Source organism: Nyctereutes procyonoides, unplaced genomic scaffold (assembly GCF_905146905.1).
Source record: "Nyctereutes procyonoides isolate TBG_1078 unplaced genomic scaffold, NYPRO_anot_genome, whole genome shotgun sequence".
Taxonomy (NCBI): Eukaryota; Metazoa; Chordata; class Mammalia; order Carnivora; family Canidae; genus Nyctereutes; species Nyctereutes procyonoides.
This window is the reverse complement of record NW_026575037.1, coordinates 15,953,131-15,971,332: the sequence shown is the minus strand read 5'-3', so window position 1 is coordinate 15,971,332 and position 18,202 is coordinate 15,953,131. Positions and strand designations below refer to the sequence as shown.

Here is an 18,202-nt window from a genome sequence, read left to right as displayed (position 1 = left end):
ATTCATTTATTTATTAGATTATTTATTTATTCATGAGAGACAGAGAGAGTGGGGGAGGGCAGAGACACAGGCAGAGGCAGAAGCAGGCTCCATGCAGGGAGCCCGATGTGGGACTCGATCCCGGGGCCCCAGGATCATTTCCTGGGCTGAAGGCAGGCGCTAAACCGCTGAGCCACCCAGGAATCCCCTGATTCTGCCCATTTTTAAATTTTTTGTTAGAGAGTTGGATGAATATCTTAGATATTTTGGATATTAATCCCTTTTATGGTTTGTAGGTATTTTCTCCCATTTGGTATGTTGCCTTTTCATTTTGTTGATGGTTTCCTTTGCTCTGCAGAAGCTTTTCATTTTGATGTCTCATTTATTTTTGCTTTTGTTGCCTTGGCTTTTAGCATGAAACCCTCAAATTTATTGATTGTGGAATTATAGTATCTTTTTATCTTTTTGGTATCTGTTGGATCTTTCCTGATATTGGTATTATATTTTCACTATCAGTCATATTAAGGATTTACCAGTTTTATTAATGTTATAATATTTATACATTGTTTTCTATTTTATGTATTTCTGTTTCTTTCTCTCCTACTTAACTTTAGGTCTGGTGTTTACTTTTTGAGTTAGGAGCTTACATCTTTGAATTTGGCCATTTTTTCTATATATGTTTAAGTTTATAAATTTCCCGCTAAGTACTGCTTTAGCTACACACTCCACAGGTTTAGATACATCAGATCTTCACTGTTAACAGTTCAAAATATTTATTTTGTCTCATTAGTTTTCTATGGCTGCTCTAACAAATTACCATAAATTTACAACACAAATTATTATTTTGTGGATTAGAACTCTGCTATGAATCTCAGCTATAAATCAAGGTATGGGCAGGACTATATTCCTTTCCAGAGACTTTAGGGGGAGAATCTGTTTCATTGCCTTTTCCAGCTTCTAGAGGCTGCCTGCATCCCTACCTCCATCTTCTAAGTCAGCAGAGTTATATCCCTTTGACCTTTCTTTCCTAGTTACATCTCACTCTGATTCTCAGCAAGGAAAGGTTATCTGATTTTAAGGACCTTTGTGATTTGGTTGGGCCTACCCTTACAATCCAGGGTAATTGCCCTATCTGAAGGTTTTTAACCTTAATCATTTGTAAAGTCACTTTAGCCAAGTTAAATAATTTATTTACAGGTTCCTGGGTTAGGACATGGCCATTTTTAGGGGTCCATTAGTCTGTCTGCTGTACCTGGGAATTACTCCTATGTAATATATTTCTAAGTATCATAAGTATACTAATTAATCTCTCAGCAGTTGAGATTTTTCTAGTTATCTTTTTGTTACAGATTTATAGTTCAATTCCATGGTGTTCAAAGAACTTTGAATGATTTCAGTGTTTTGAAATTTGTTGATGGTTTATTTATGGCCAAGCCACCCTTCCTGTTTAATCATTTTAAATAGTGCCTTGAAATGGGAATGCTCACTACAGTCAAAAAATTAATTGAAGATTTCACGATACTTTCTATTACATGGTGATCTTTTGTTTGTAGGTCATTATCCTACTTTCTGATAGTCTCTGTCTTTTGCGTAGTTAACCAATCATTACAGAGTAGTCAGTCTATATTACTGAATAGTCATAACTACTTATGATTAAATTGATTTTTGATCTGTATGAGATGTTATTAAATTATTCCCTGATTAATGAAAACATACCTATTTTATTGGCTGTGTATGAAAACTTAGTCAAATCATATTTTGATTGAGTCTAGATCAATGATAACTCATTCTCCTACAAAAGAAAAGTATACTCTAGGTCAATAAAGAACAAAGACGTTGAGTAACCAGGGCAGATAAAAAAAGTAGTGATTAGAAAAAATACCCTCCAAATTGAATTTTTTGTTGTAGTTGATCGGTGTGGTATTTGCTGGAATAGGGGTAAAGCCCTGACTTGTACTATTAATGAAAGGCCTGTCTTTGCCCAAACAACTAGAAGCAGGATTAGAAGGAATAAATAATAAGAGGCATAGATGTGACATCAGTACATGTAATAATCCCTTTAAATGAAGTGATCAGTAACATATGAGATAGACTATAGAATTTGTACTGTGGATCTAGAAAGACCAATTTTGTTCTGTTTAACTAAACTTTAATGGATGACTGTTATGCTCACTAAAATCAATGAGCAGCTTACAAGTTATCGAGGGGAAAAAGAGTGGTAAACAATTTAAAAAGTGCCATTATTTTGTACTTTCCTCCATTTTTCTCTTTAGCATCTCTCAACTCTTCCATTTCTCTATCTTAGTTTTCATGATATGTCATTTCAAAAAAGTCTTTTGACAGGCACCTTAACCCTCCTTACTTCTGATCTTTTATCACATTTACCCGGCCATACCCTAGTCCTGGATTAATTTATCCGTTTGTTTTGTAGTATCCATTTTCCATGATTTCTGGTTTATAGAGATGGAAAACTGGGCAGCTGAGTGCTATTGGAAGAAACCACACCTTCTGGACAGATTGGTAACTAAAATGAATTCATTGTTATTAATCTTAACTGGAATCTCAATAATACTTCTTATCCTTAATGTTCTTTTGTTAACTTATGTATATATAATCATCAGTGTCTATTTTATACAACCTCTGCTTTCCTAAATTGACTTCAAATGACACCATGCTTTTCTTCGTTTTCTAATTCTTAGGTTAACCTTTTTAAGTCTACTTTGCCAGCTCCCTCTTTCCCATTTGACCTTTAAATGTTGAAGTTTGTTGAGACTTAGTTGTCAACCTTCTTAGTCTCCTTACCCTACTTTCTTAGGGGATTTCAACATTATATAATTTCAGTGGCTATGTAAAATAACACTGTGTCGTAGAAACATAATGTGACACACATATATAATTTAAAAAATTTCCAGTAGCCACATTAAAACTAGGACTTTCACTTACTCATATGTGGAATTAAGAAAAATGAACAAAGGGAAAAAAAGACAATCCCCAAACCAGACTCTATTATATAGCTAACAAACAGATGCTTAACAGAGGGGAGGGTGGATAGGGGGACTGTATTCACCCTACTTCCTGAAGAAACTAAAAAACCAGACAAAGTATGGGTATCTGTGGTTTTCAAGACACTGGACGTTAGACAGTGGCTTTTGAGAGAGACAAAACGGATATGATGAGTCTTAAGATTGCTCAGCTTACATCTTGAGTCTTCAGGTTGTAGCTCAGGAAGAAGGAAGACAGACGAATTGTGGCAAAACATTCGAGTTGAGGAGATGGGGCTGAATCCAGCAAGACTAAAGCAGAGTTCACAGAGTTTGCAGGACCATCACTTAATGTCTAGTATTTTATCTAGAGAGGAGATGGCTATACAGAGATTTGCAGAATATCCCCTGGAATACTTAGCAGAGTACTGATTAGTGATGGCTGTGGAGAAACTATCCAAGGCAAGAGAAGGATCCACTGAAAGGGTTAGGGTGCTCACACAGGACTGGGAATAATGTCTATTCCTAACAAGTAGTCTTGCAAACCTCTTTCATGGAGCACTGGGTAGAATATTCAAGAGTCGTACCCCATTAGTATGGCATAATATTTTGCTCCAGACCTGCCCTAACAAATCTCAGAAAAAAGAACCAAAAGATCAAGCTGCTTTCAAGAAGCATAGCTGTATTCCAGAACAAAGCTCAATAATATTTGTAAGAATAAGGAGATATCTACCACCTAATAAGGGAAAACCCACAATGGCTGGTAAAAAATTACCATTTATTCAAAGAAACAGGAAACATATGACCTGTAGTGAGGAAAAAAATTAGTCATTCAGAACTATCCAGAATTGACACAGATGTTAGAATAAAATGATAAGGACTTTAAAACTTAATAGAAATATATTCATATGTAGAGTTAAGTAGAGCAATGGAAGATTTACTAAAGACCCAAATTGAGTTGAATTCCAAAGAATGTGTAGTAAACAGCCAAGATGCAAGAAAGTAGCTCTTGAAAATACCAAATAGGTTTAAAATGCCTTCTATCTAGTATATCAATACTCTGCACAGACATCAGTATATTTGTCCCAAAGGTTTGACGATGTGTAGAATTCCAAGCATTTGAGATGGCATTGTGTTTTTTAAAAAGGTTTCATTTTAGATTTTATTAGCTCTGGAGACCAGAAACCTTGGGCCTTCAGGACTGTCCATTTGAGGATGATTATTGGTGTGCAGTATTAGTGCATAATAGTAGTAGTAGTGATGATGATCTTTTTTATAGTTAGAACCAAAGTGTATTAATATGAAATCATATATTTTGATCAGGATTTGCTTCTTCATTTGTTGGTCTCATGTCAAAGATATATGTGTCTGGTGGGTCTAAATGGATTAGATATGGGCAGCCTGGGTTGTTCAACGGTTTAGTGCCACCTTCAGCCCAGGGCGTGATCTTGGAGACCCGGGATCGAGTCCCACGTTGGGCTTCCTGCATGGAGCCTGCTTCTCCCTCTGCCTGTGTCTCTGCCTCTCTCTTTCTCTGTCTCTCATGAATAAATAAGTAAAATCTTAAAAAAAAATAAACGGAATAGATATTATACAGTAAAAACCAATAATGAGTCTTCTAAACTTCTGATGTTCAGGAGGCTTGGAATCCTGTAGCTGATGGGCATAAAGTGCTGTATTTCTCATAGGTTTACAACTGCAGGAAGAAAGTCTGGGTGAATTGTTTTCTGTCAGATTTTCTTGAATTGTTGGTTACTCTGTGTCAACTTTTATGTTGAGAGTTTTGTGTTTTAATGACAAACATGTTTACTGGAAATTATAGCTTGGAAAAGAGAACAGCTTTCCTGCTTCTACCAAAAAAAAAAAAAAAAAGCTAGGTAAAACATTGATGTAGGGTAAAGTAGCTGTGGAGTTTTATATTCAGATTGTATGAACAGTAAACAGAGCATCTAAAATAACCACTTGCACATTGCAACAAACACATCATCATTTGCTTAAAAAAGAGTTATAATTACAGTTGACGAAGCATGGACACCATAAAAAATGCATTAGTTTGGCTTGACACATTAATTACCTGTTTTTGCAGATGTTTTTATGTATTGTTGTGTGAACAGTTTACAAAATAATTACAGGAAAGTCGTATGGAAAATAAACTAAGTGGGTGGTTTCTCGTCTAAATATTTTCATTCATGTGAATCTGTGTGAGGCACAGCTGCTCTATTGCAAACGCAGAGAGAGAGATGAGGATTCTCGAAGGGTTTTTTACTAGATGGTCTCGGTCATCAGTATCCCTGCATTTTTATATCTTTAGCAACACAGTTTAAAAACAGTAAAATGAGAGGGTTGATTTTGTTCCTTTGACTACTGAAAAAAAACCTTAATTCTGCTCAAAAGAAATATGGATATCTATGAGTATTTTCAAGTGAACCAAACAAAACTAAGAACCCTAAATCGAAAACTGCTGTTTCAATACTAGCAGGTATTAGGCACTTGTGGAGTCAATCATTATTTCATAATTACGTGAGTTGCATAGTTTTTTTTTTTAATTTTTTTTAATTATTTATTTATGATAGTCACACAGAGAGAGAGAGAGAGAGGCAGAGACACAGGCAGAGGGAGAAGCAGGCTCCATGCACCGGGAGCCTGACGTGGGATTCGATACCGGGTCTCCAGGATCATGCCCTGGGCCAAAGGCAGGCGCTAAACCGCTGCGCCACCCAGGGATCCCCTGAGTTGCATAGTTTTATATAACTTACAGCTTAAGTCAATCTTAGTAATTAAACATTGAGTTTTGTGTATACTACACAGAAGTTCAGTTTATCTCTTTTCTTTTAGAAAGTATTGAGAACGTAAGTCTGCTTTTTCTCAGAAGCTTACTGTGTTGCCATTAGTGGTCTCAAAGTGTGTTTCATTGGAAAAACCAGATTGTTGTACAGGCATATTGTACTCTTACAAGCTGTAAAGAAACAGATTTTCCAAAATTTTAATTGTCAAGCAATAAAAAGTTCATAGACTTCATTCTGTTTTACACAGTGGTTTACAATTATGTAGAATATCTGTGCTTGTGTTTCCTCATTGATGCTGTCATGGCAATTTTTCATAAAACTAAATAAAAATGTAGATTGTCCTTTTAGTCCAACTATACCACTTCTATGCTGTGTTCCTCCATATTCCTTTCTTATGATTTCACTTACACACAAGATAAAGACAGTAATCACAGACATTTTCTGAAATGCATTTATTTTAACTGTTTAAGTTCAACAAAGGTACTAAGTTATAGAAAGAGGTAATTAGAGTGTCTCTAGGCATAAAGGTATTGTTATCAGACCATGTAGTATTGGTACAAAATCATTCATTTGGTTTTCCATTCATTTACTTAACAAAATTTTATTGAGAGTCTTTTGTATGTGATGTTCTGTGACAACACCGAAATGACTGTAAACATTGAGGTAACTGTGTCGGGAACATACTAGATGCTCAGTAACTATAAGGTATCTTTACTTCTGAAAATGATAGGAGGAACAGGAATATGTGGTTATGGAGAACTTTTTCACTATGGTGGCTTACTTACTTCCTGGGGAGGATTTTCTTGTTAACCTGAAATGGGCATCAAATGTGATGTATTGTGGGTGTATAGCTTGACACATTCTTTGAATTGCTTAAATGTGGAGATATTTAATATCATGTTAAATAAATTTGGAGATGGAATGGAGTCTCTTCTAATTCTGATATACACTAAGTTTAATTTTTTAAGGTGAGAATGCACTAGAGGAGGCTGTGAAACCTCTAGCATTCAGAAGAGTTAACTGCTTATAATCAGTAATTCTGTTGATCACTTTATATCATCTCAAAGGAAAATATGTGATCGAATATCATGACATCAAGAAAAACAGTTGTTGGACTTGAGAGTCTTCTATGGATTTTCTACTTCTTAAGATGTCTCTAACAGTAAAAGAAATGAACAAAAGCTTTGTTCACATAACCTAAGAACTTAGAACTTTTATTTTCATATTTTCCCTTATTTTTATACCATCTCAGAAGGCAAAAATTTAGCTCCTAATTTTTAATTCTTCATTCCTTTCCTTCAATATATCTCTAGTTCTTTTAAAACTTTTTATCTTAGTCTTTTAGAAGCCATTGATTACAATATAAAGGACACTTTGGGGATTGATTACCTAGGTATCTATCCATCTATGTGGACAGGAGTTTATTGTCACAAAGAGACTGGCCAGGCAATGTTGTTATGAAGGGATTGAATAATTAATGTTTTGGGTACTACCTTTTAAAATTGCAAAACAGGGGATCCCTGGGTGGCGCAGCGGTTTGGCGCCTGCCTTTGGCCCAGGGCGCGATCCTGGAGACGCGGGATCGAATCCCACATCGGGCTCCCGGTGCATGGAGCCTGCTTCTCCCTCTGCCTATGTCTCTGCCTCTCTCTCTTTCTCTCTCTGTGACTATCATAAATAAATAAAAAAAAAAAAAATTAAAATTGCAAAACAAAAAATGGGTTAGAAAGCAGGAAAAAATTGTTGAATCTAAGATAAGACTGTCTGTAGGCATTTAAAGATTGATTTAATGATGTGTTAGTTTTCATTCAGTATTAACTGATAGAAAAACTGCTAAACAGCATTGAAGGCAGTCATAACCAAGGCAATGCCTGGAGATATTATTATGACTTTTGCTTTTACTATTCTTTGATGACTCTTTGAACTTCTAGGGGTCACATAACACTTGGTTTTGAAAAGACATTAATATGGGGTTGGTTAAATGCAAATGGGAAGCAGATTCCCTGACTGACCAGGTTTTGTTCTATACGGAGAGGCTGATGGCTCCAGTTGTGGTAGACACGTAGAACCATAAATTACTGTTTTTCTCAAGGTTGCCTTTTGTTGTCAGAACACTTAGCGTAAGTCAGAAATGGTAGGCTATACCTGAAAAGAACAAAAAACCCATTAACTATAATAAATCAGCACTAAGAAAAAAAAAGAACTGTAACCACCAAGGCCATCTCAAACAGGCATATATTTTTTTTGTTGTTACTAAAGTTGTTAAAAAAAAAAAGCACCAATAAAAACTCATTCCTTCAAACTCAGGTTGATGTGAATGTTCTTTCTAATGTGATAAGTCTGAGTTAAAAACCAGCATATTTAGCCAAGAATACAGTGGCATAGGGGCTATTCGAGAGCGTTTGTTGGAGTAGAGAAATAGAGATAAGAATATAAGATGTGCCTAAGTAGAGTCTTATGTGGGTGGGGATTGAATTCTGTGTCTGTGGCAAAAATCAGGTATGGCCAAAATACTCTTAAAAACTCCTTAAAATTTTTCATAAAATACAGATGTAGATATACTATCTTTCAAGTAGTTTAACATGGCTAGTTTTTCCTTCAGCATTGCTTTTCTTTTGTTGAACCAATGATGAGGCATTAGCTATATTCTTCTTGGTAAGTTAGGGTAGAATAACAGAATTGGAAAAACTGCTTTTTATTTAGTTTGTGAAACTGATATTCACTAGTTCTGTGAATAAAAATGCCCTTTTGGTTTTTTTATGGGTAAATGAGAAAAGGCCCAGGTTTTCCAAAGAATCCTTGGATAACCAGGATGTTTTGAGAGACCACTTTTTCTCAAAAAGGCCCATTCTCTTTAACACAGTGTGAAATTTATACCTCTTTGTCACTCTAATTGTCCTGTGTCCTTGTCTGTCATCTTTAGTCTATTTCTGTCCAATTGTATTCTACTATGTTGTCTGATAGGCTCCTGGCTTAACTCTTATGCTTATTTTCTCTTCATCTTTGTTCCCATACTCACTCGTACTTGTCCCATGCTCTATATTTTTTTTGTTCCACTCAGTAACAGCATGATTCACTTCAAATTCAGTCACCTGAAGCGTGGGATAGCATAAGACCTGGTTTCAGTTTAGTCTCATATATTAACTTTTCAACTGCGGAAGACATTCCACATCTCTGAGCCTTAAGTTCCTTAGTTGTATAAGGAAGATACTATATCTCTTTTGAATAGGATTTAATATAATGAAGGAATGCCCAAATGGTGATGGCTTCTTGAATAAATTAGAATTCTGCGATTCCATCATCTATAGACTGTGCCTTCTATAAACTTAGTAAATTAAGTCAGAGTTGGTGCTCTGAGACATGCAGGATAGGCAGTGCAGTGTTTCTAAAAATTTCAGGGACAACTTTGGACTTTCTCCTCATTTCTATTCAGCTACACCCAATTCTTTCACAGGTTATACTCTGTAATCATCTTATATCCATCCTCTCTCTTGATCAGCAATTGATAAGGTAAAGACATACATAAGACATTTTTTTCTGGTACAGTGGAACTTTTTGACATAAAGGTTAGTAAATAATGGGAGTAGATTTTTTCTTTCGAATGCCCAGTGGAAATTCTTACTGTATCCAAATTATTAACAGAAATGTAGAGAAACTTAGTGAAGATACTGGTTTATCTTTAGATGGAATGTAAAATATGTATCCATATTTAAAAGCATTTATTAAGTGTCTACCTGGATATAATACTGAAGAAATAATGGCTACATGACCCAATATGGGATTAAAAGTTAAATTCCAGATAACCTAGTTTTCCTTGAAAAATAATTATTATGGGCTTTGTGTATGTGTCTTAACATGAAGATTAAGAAATTAAGGTTACAGCTGATTTTAATCAGTTAATACCTATTTAAAGTCATTTATCAGTAATTTGATCAGTTAAAATTATTCTGGAAATCCATAATTAATCTTTTCTTCCTAGTACTTCACAAACCTCAGTAAGTGTCCAGCAGTAGAAACCTGCAAGAGGTGATTTTCATCCTTGGCCGCTACTATTGATCAGCAGTGGTTGTGACCTACTTTTAAGGGGCTGGTAGGGAACGAGTCATAGTATGTATATTTAAGGTTATGTTTAAAAAGCCTTCCAGTATTCCATCACTTCATTGTTGTTTCCATGGAAGCAGAACCACTGTCAGCAGCAGGAGTCCATTTCAACTGCTGGCTTCCGGTTCTTGTTTCTCTGTTACTATGGAGACTGCCTAGAAAGCAGCAGAGATACCAAAAGTTTAAAAAACAATGATTTGATTACAAACTGTGGTTTTACCTCTAGCTTGAATTAGGTGCTCTATAGGCTTGGCAGTTTTGAATCTCAAATTATTTGGGAAGACAAACTGATTTTTTTGAATAAAGCAAATTTTGAAGTTGTCTGAAAGCTTGTAATCACACTGAGTTAAAAAACTAAATTAAGTTTTTTTTTTTTTTTTTAACAGCTTAGCCTATGCTGAATCAGAAATTTTAAATGAGGGGTTTAAATTAGGGCATGAAAGGTAGAACCTGAAATGAGAAGCTCTCATAATGATGGAAGTAGCAGTTCTATGAACAGTAAATTCAAAACTAAAGGTCGAGTAATGAGTAGAAATAGTGAATGTTTCTTATTTATGGGCACATATTAGCTTCACAACATGTTTCAATTAAGTACCTTTCACAGATATATGAAAATAAAAACTTGGGTTTAGAAACTCAGTAAATTTTAAGGGCAGGAATCATTGATATTTGAATTTATTGTTTTTTTTTTGATATTTGAATTTGAATTGAAGTTTGAGGAGTTGGAGAGTTAATAAATGTAGACTGTTCTGTGGTTAAGAAGTGATAGAGATTCTCCCCACCCCCAAGACTAGTTATATTTTTTAACTACTCATGAAGGAGAGAAGAGATAGAACAGTAAAGTAAAAGATATGAAAGGAAGGTTTTTTTTTTAGCAAAATTGCAATCCCAATTTGGTTGCTGTTTTTCTTTGAATGCTCTATTCAGTCAGGAATCTTTGGTTTGTACGTGAAAAAATCCACATTTGAACTACAGTAGGCAAAGAATGGCAGGAATGTAGCTTCAGCTGAAATCTGGGACCCCAGTCACACCAGGATTCCTTTTTTTTTTTTTGTCTCTCATAACTGCTTCTCTCTGTTAAATTCCTTCTTTCTGATTGGTTCTTTTCGCATTGGCAGAAACTAAGGCTGCTGGCAGTACCAAGTCCTCTGATTTCCAGCATCAATAGCCGAGAGGGACTGATTGGCCCAGTTTGTGTTGGGCCAATTCCTCCCTTCTCCCACTGTGGCCAAGAGGGTGGGGCTCTGTCAGTGGCCCAGCTTGTGACAGAGGGCTCACCCTTGACTAGTAAGGGGCAGAGGGGCAGAGATCTGAAACACGACTGCAGCTTTCATTCAAACCCCTTGTTAGGGGGATGCTATTGGTCGGAGAGAAGTAGAGGCCATGAAGGAGAGGAGAAAGGGCCATTCCCCAGAAGAAAAAGAAGATGCTATTCTAGGCAGAAATAAGGTTTTTCTACTACTAGGCTTTTGGGAGAAAATGCCTGTTTTCCTATAATTCAGATCAGTTCACTTCAGTGACACAGGAATGTTATTTTGTAGGACTTGGTCTAGAGAGAAACCAAGATTGAAAGCCTTTACAATTTAGTGCTTCCTGTATACAGCTGTCTTTGTTGTAGTGTCTTTTATGTATATTGTCTCCTTTAATCTCTGCAGTCATTTGAAGTACCTGTTTCCGTCTTAGAGAATGAGAAGGAGGGTCAGAGAGTTGAGATGATTTATCATTGGTCACATGACTAGTGAGGCAGAGCCAGAATTTAGATAACCAGGGTTTCCAGAACGTACTCAAGGGCAATTTCCACTATTTGATACTTGTTTTTTGGTTAACTTCATTCAGAAGATGCATAGGATGAATTATTTTTAAAAAGTACTATGTATGAAGTGCTCTGAAAAAAAATGAATCATGAATATGTAGAATATTATTTATCAGAGGAGCCTTAGTAATCGTATAGTATAGTGGTTTTCAAACTTTTAAATTTTCAGTCATGGAATCTTTTCTTCAGATGAAATGTTATATCACCGTCAGGTCTATAAAAAGGATAAAAAGCTTAGGATCATTCCACTCTTGAGAGGAGAGAGCCCAGTATTTCCTTCATGGGCTGGACCACCTCTTTTTTTTTTTTTTTTTTTAAAGATTTTATTTATTTTTTCAAGATAGACATAGAGAGAGGCAGAGACACAGGCAGAGGGTGAAGCAGGCTCCATGCAGGGAGTCTGACATGGGACTCGATCCCAGGCCTCCAGGATCAGGCCCTGGGCTGAAGGCGGCACTAAACCTCTGAGCCACCCGGGCTGCCCACGGACCACCTCTTTTTTGAGATCTTGAGTTCTTTGGTTATCCTTTATTCGGAGAAACAGAGCCAGACAGGGTAATGACTTGTTCATTTTCATATAATTGTATATTACAGGGATCTGAGTTATATTCTTCTTCTTTTTTTTAAAGTTATTATTTTAATTCCCATTGGTTAACATACATTTGAATTACATTCTTATTTTTAGTTATAAGGTGGGTGACAATTTGTTGTTAATGAAAAAACTAGGAAAAGCTTACAAAACTCCATGGGGACTCCGTCCCGGGTCTTCAGGATCACGCCCTGGACTGCAGGCGGCGCTAAACCGCTGAGCCACCGGGGCTGCCCTGCAGAGCTTTTTATATGACATTTCTTGTCTGTCAACGCCTCTTAAAAAGGTATCAAGTTCTCTCTATTTAAATAGGAAAATTTCCAAATTTGCATAAATCACATTTTTGGTGGTGATATTTAGACCTTGCTAACTTTGATGTCTGTTCCAATTTTGAATCTCTCTTCTTTTTAGTTACAAATGTGAGCAAGTGGTGAACTGGGTAAAAAAGAAGTTAATCTTCAGACTGGATAAAAGAAAGTTTATTTATTTTTCACATGTCCTGGCTTTGTTTTTTCCTTTTAGGAGAGTCAAGCCCTACACGTCGAGAAGCTGTGAAGAGAAAAACAGCAGAGTATCTCATGCGAGCAGAGAATCTATCCAGCCTTTATGGAAAACCTCAACTTGATGATGTATCCCAGGTATGTCTTATGTTTCATTTTACATTTTTTCTTTTCTTTTCTTTTCTTTTTTTTTTTTTAAAGATTCTATTTATTTATTCATGAGAGACAGAGGCAGAGACATAGACGGAGAAGCAGGCTCCATGCAGGGAGCCTGATGTGGGACTCGATTCTGGGACTCTAGGATCACAGCCTGAGCCCAAGGCAGACACTCAGCTGCTGAGCCAGCCAGGCATCCCACATTTTATATTTTCTTTAGCCATTTTTACTGAATTGTCTCCTGGCTTTATTTATAATTAGAATGTTTAAGAATTTTGGTCTTTTGAATTTTATCCATAATTTTCTAACAAGTTATTGGTGAAAAGAAAAGCATTAAAGCAAACCACCCAACGTGGAATAAAATGGGACTTGCTTTCTCTTCTTTCTCAGCCCTTTGTCTTTTACCCCTAAAACTCCATGTGTAAAATGACAATAATTTGTACCAAATTTTATTTGAAAAAATGTTAAGGTTAACTAATGGTTTTTGTACAATTCATGTACAGTTTTGTTGACTCATGCTAAAACTATTTAAGCATAAGTCCTTCAAGTAGCTCTGTTGATCACTTAAAATTATAAAGGCATAATTCTAACAGGGTTATTTAGATTATCTGGGACTATCCTTAGTCTGTTCTTGAAAGCAGGTGAATGCTTAAAAAATTGGAAACACTCTGGTTTATTATTGTTTTTATGTCATATCTATCTGGACTTGGCACATATCAAGAAGTAACTTTTTTTTTCTTTATATAAACTAAGTTTTTTTCTGATATGATTTAAGTATTCTATCTTCTAGAGATGGGAGAAAATGCTTATTTTTTTAATTGATCTAAGATGCATGTGGGCTTGCTCATATCCCAACTGTGTCATTTGAAGCCATGGAAGATTGGACAGTCTTAGCTCCAGTTTCTACATCTGAAAAATGATAATAGTAATTCCTTTCTGGGTTATTGTTAAGGATTAAATGAGTTTTTAAAAAATTACTCATTTTTATATAGGTGCACACATACCCACACCAATACTGCAAATCAAGTGCTTACCTCATCAAAAGACCACCTATAAGCTAAACTTACAAGAGTAGCTTAATAAGTTTTAGCCCTATTTTTCTTCTCCTGTCACATATTGCTTTGTATAATTTTTTCCATATTTTTTAATGCTTTTATACTTTTTGACAATTATAATGTGTCTCAGTTCTCTACTTTTAAAAATAGCCCAATACTTAATCGTGATTTGTTGGACCATTAGACTTTTTGTTGCTGATTTTCTGAATCCTTTTCATTTTGTGTGTGACCTTTTAAAACATGCAATTATCAAACAAATACTTATTAGTGAGAATTTTCAATGTTAAGTGTTTGACCATTTCCTTTTTTTTTTCTTAGAGAGAGAGAGAGAGAGTGTGCTTGTGGAGATGGGGGTGTGTGGAGAGGCAGAGGGAGAGAGAGAATCTTAAGAAGGCTGCATGCATGTCCAGCACAGAGCCCAATGTGGGCGGAGAACATGACTTGAGCTGAAATCAAGAGTCAGGCACTTAACCAAGTCAGCCACCCCAGCACCCCTGACCATTACTTTTAGGAATTAAAAAATTATAGTCCGACTTTTGTTGCTTGTTCTTGTATAATGAATATGTTTTAAATAAGATATCTGCTGTTTCATTTTCAGATTATTATTCTGTGTTCTATTTGCTGATCTTTTCCTATTTTCTATCATTGTTGTTTTAATTGTATTATTAAGTTTACTTTTTAAACTCCTTACTATTTTGTTATTTTTATTTTGTTTTATTTTTTAAGATTTTATTTATTTATTCATGAGAGACACAGAGAGTGAGAGACACAGGCAGAGGGGCCCGATATGGGACTTGAACCCGGGAATCCAGGATCATACCCTGAGCCAAAGGCGCTGGTGGGGTTATTTTCTGTGGGGTTGACAGCCTTCCTTGTGTCTAATCCTGATGTGTCCATTCTCAATTCCATTTTGAGGGACAATTATAAAAGTATTAAATAGGATGGGCTTCTATGAACTTACCTGTTTTACTAATTCTCCTTGTATATTAAAAAAAAATTCTCCTTGTATATAAATATTCTAAAAGTTTTCGAAAATTACTAGTGTTCTATTCTTTCCATTAATGTTAACTTTGAATGTGCTACCTATTTCTTACTCCTTCAAACTCCCTCTTACACAGCCCCCATTTTAGTTTCCCATTACCATTTTGTGAACACTAATTTATTAAGCAAGTAAATATATAAAGCCTGCTGTATGGCTTTTGACTTGGAGAAAGGAACCATGAAGTACATTAGTCAGAAATTCCCTTCGAGCATAACTTCTAATGAAAATAAAACAAAGGAGATTTAATACAGGAGAACTGGTTGTATTAGATTATATATTAATTCACTAAGCATTGGTTAAGACTATGTATATATACAGTACCAGACTAGATATACTTTGAAGTTATACAAAAGATTAATAACACAGTCTCTGCTTTTGCAAACCTTATGTAGTATATGTACCTCATTGAGGAAACAAAAGTTAGAATGGTAAGAGTCATTTAGAATAATGGGAACTTGTATTAGAAAGGATAAAAAGGATTACCCCATGAATCAGATTTGAGATGCTAGGATTTTTTCAACTCTTAGGCAAGGAGGCTAGAGGACCGTTCTTCTTGCTAGAACAGGATGTTTTTCTTTTGTTGTTAGTATTTATTTTTTATTTCACTTCTGTATTTTATGCTGTAAAACCTGGCCCTTAGTTAGGTCAGGGGCATGCCCGATTATTTTCTTATTTATTGTTTAACTTAAATGTCTTCTAGAGGTTCTTAATGAGCTTGGTGATTTCATTATTTCCTTCTTTAGCCCTTGTTGGTCCTCAATTTCAGCCAACACAATGAGAGGATCAATATAAATGATTTCTAAGGCCCTTTTAGCTCTTAAATTCTCTGCAAAGTAGATATTATTTCTCTCTAGAATCCATGTGCAAACATTTCTTTCTAGCCTGGCTGATTAGGAAAATAAAGGAATTCCTTCTGGTTTTAAAATTTTGTGTTGATTATTGTTTTCCCCCATTGGCGCAGTCCAGGTCATGACTCATTCCACCCGCATTTTCTGTGATGATTTAAGCTTTTGCTATATTGAATTTATTTATGAGACTCTTTTGTGGTAAATATAAAAGTTGTGAACTTCCCAGTCATTCATGGTAATATTCTTTTTAAAAAAGGACAGAAAGGAGCAAAAGCACTCTTTGTTTTCTTCATTACTTCATTATTAATAGGTTCGAAGAAAACTTAAGGGGCAGGATTCAGGAAAAAAAGAAAGTGAAGTTTGTTTGAAGTAAAGGTGAAGTCTTATGTGACAGAGACAGAGTTCTTTCTTCCTTTTCATTTTTTTAAAATTGGAGATGACTTTGGATGATTTAAGAATTAACATTAAAAGAGGGTTTTCCTGGAAAAGACTTGGAATAACTTTTTTGCTCTTTTTAACTCTAGGAATTTTAAACCAAGATCATTGAAATTTAGAAAAAGACAGTAAGTGGTCTAAATTTAGGATGTAAAATATTGTATAGTTTCTAAAGTATGAATAAATTTCTTGTCCTGCAGTTAAACAAGGTGTGAATGAAAATTAATTGTAGAATGCATGCCTTTCCTGAATATTTGTAGATTTTGAGTATAATTATTATAATATGGAAAATATTTTTCTGTTGTGCATTTTGTTGACTAGTACTATTGATATCTCTCAATTTTCCCTTAGAAAATATTTTAAAATTGTGTCTCTCTTAGTGAGACAGAGATAAAAATAGTGATGGCAGTCAGGGGCAATCCACATCAGTAATAGGACTGCAATGAAGAGATATCCTTGAATGTGATCTAAGAGAGGCTTAGGAAACCAGGTTTGAGGGTGAGTAAGTGGCTAGTGACAGTCTTGGCAAAGCCAAAATTTTACAGATGAAGCCAAGTTCAGAAACTAGTATAATTAGCCATCAGGTTTTGGAGTGTGGGTTCTTGATATATTTTTTGTAGTGCTTTCCTTTTACCCTACTCCCCACCGCCCCCCAACCCCCTTCAACTGTGAATTACTCTTAAGTTACTTAAGGACAGGTAGCTAAACCTGTTTCAAATGTGGTTGGTGACCAGCAGCATCAGCATCACCTATTAGTTTGTTGGAAATGCAGAATCGTACCTTCTCTCAGACTGATGATCTCCATTGGAATAAGATCCTCAGGTGTTGTGCAAACACATTAAAGTTTGAGAAGTACCACACTCAAAGATTGGTAAGAATGGAGGTAGATTTCAGTGAGAACAGGGAATAATATCAAGTGAAGAAGACTATGGACAGGATAAACAGCAACTTTAAAGAAACCAACAAAAACACAGGTAAGCATCACTCAGCCATTTAGAGAATATAGAACAGAAATAGTAAACAGATTTTATTGGTGTGTTTATTCTAATCCTCTTGTAATAGCAGCCAAAAACACTGTATTATGAGACAGAGTGTGAGATTAACAGAGATACCTGTCAAGGGCTTGAGCAGTAGAGTGATAAGTATTTGCCATCTTTGGTTTTGAAGATTGTTGAATCATTATACTTTCTTATATGATCCATCATGTATCCTCTCCCTCCTCTTTACCTCCTGTGTTTTGTTTTGGTATAGATGAATATACCTGTTCCTTGCTTCTCTAGGCATCTTCTGTTACAGTAGTTAATATATGTAAGTGAAAAATTTTACATTTTTATTAAGGAAATCAGTCACGTTTCCTAGAAATATAGTGTATACTCTCATCCCTCATTCCCTTAGCAGTGGCTGGAATTTCCAAACAATGTTATACATTTATTATTTATAAGTATTTAATCCCCTCTATCTATTATCTAGTTTTGTCATCATAGACAAATTGCTTAACCTTGCCGCTTCTCAGTTTTCTCATCTGAAAAAAAAAAAAAAAGAGACAGAATGTTGGACTTGATCTCTGTCTCTTTCTGTTCTTAAAATTCTGTGGATTTATGTTTCCTTTTGCCATCTGAAAAAAGGAATAGATCTATAGGGATTCTACCCAATTTAAACGCTGCGTATAAGGAATACAGGATTTTTTTATTGATGATTTTATTTCATGATCTTTCTTTGTTCATTTCTCTGATCTTAAACTTTTATAGATGGTTAAAGTGGAAAGAGAAGTTTAATGATCACTTTGCCTTTGGTCTTTCCCCATTACAATTTCACCATTCCCATCTTTGCAGAAGTAACCTTACTAAATCACTGTTTTCATTGGATTGTTTCTCATACAAAAACTTGTTTCCTAGACTCTGGAGAATATGGTCCAGA

At 35.3% G+C, this 18,202-nt stretch overlaps 1 protein-coding gene across 7 annotated transcripts in view; it reads left to right on the top strand.

Annotated features, from left to right (window-relative positions):
• Positions 1 to 18,202, top strand: part of RPS6KC1 (ribosomal protein S6 kinase C1) — a 178,674-nt gene that overhangs the window by 74,880 nt on the left and 85,592 nt on the right. For 6 of the 7 annotated variants that reach the window (XM_055319061.1, XM_055319065.1, XM_055319062.1 and 3 more), the window contains one exon: positions 12,772 to 12,887. In XM_055319061.1, coding sequence (XP_055175036.1) covers positions 12,772 to 12,887 — 116 coding nt within the window. Of the gene's footprint in view, positions 1 to 2,410; positions 2,500 to 12,771; positions 12,888 to 18,202 lie in introns of those variants that run through there. The other variant, XM_055319066.1, reaches the window with a different exon arrangement.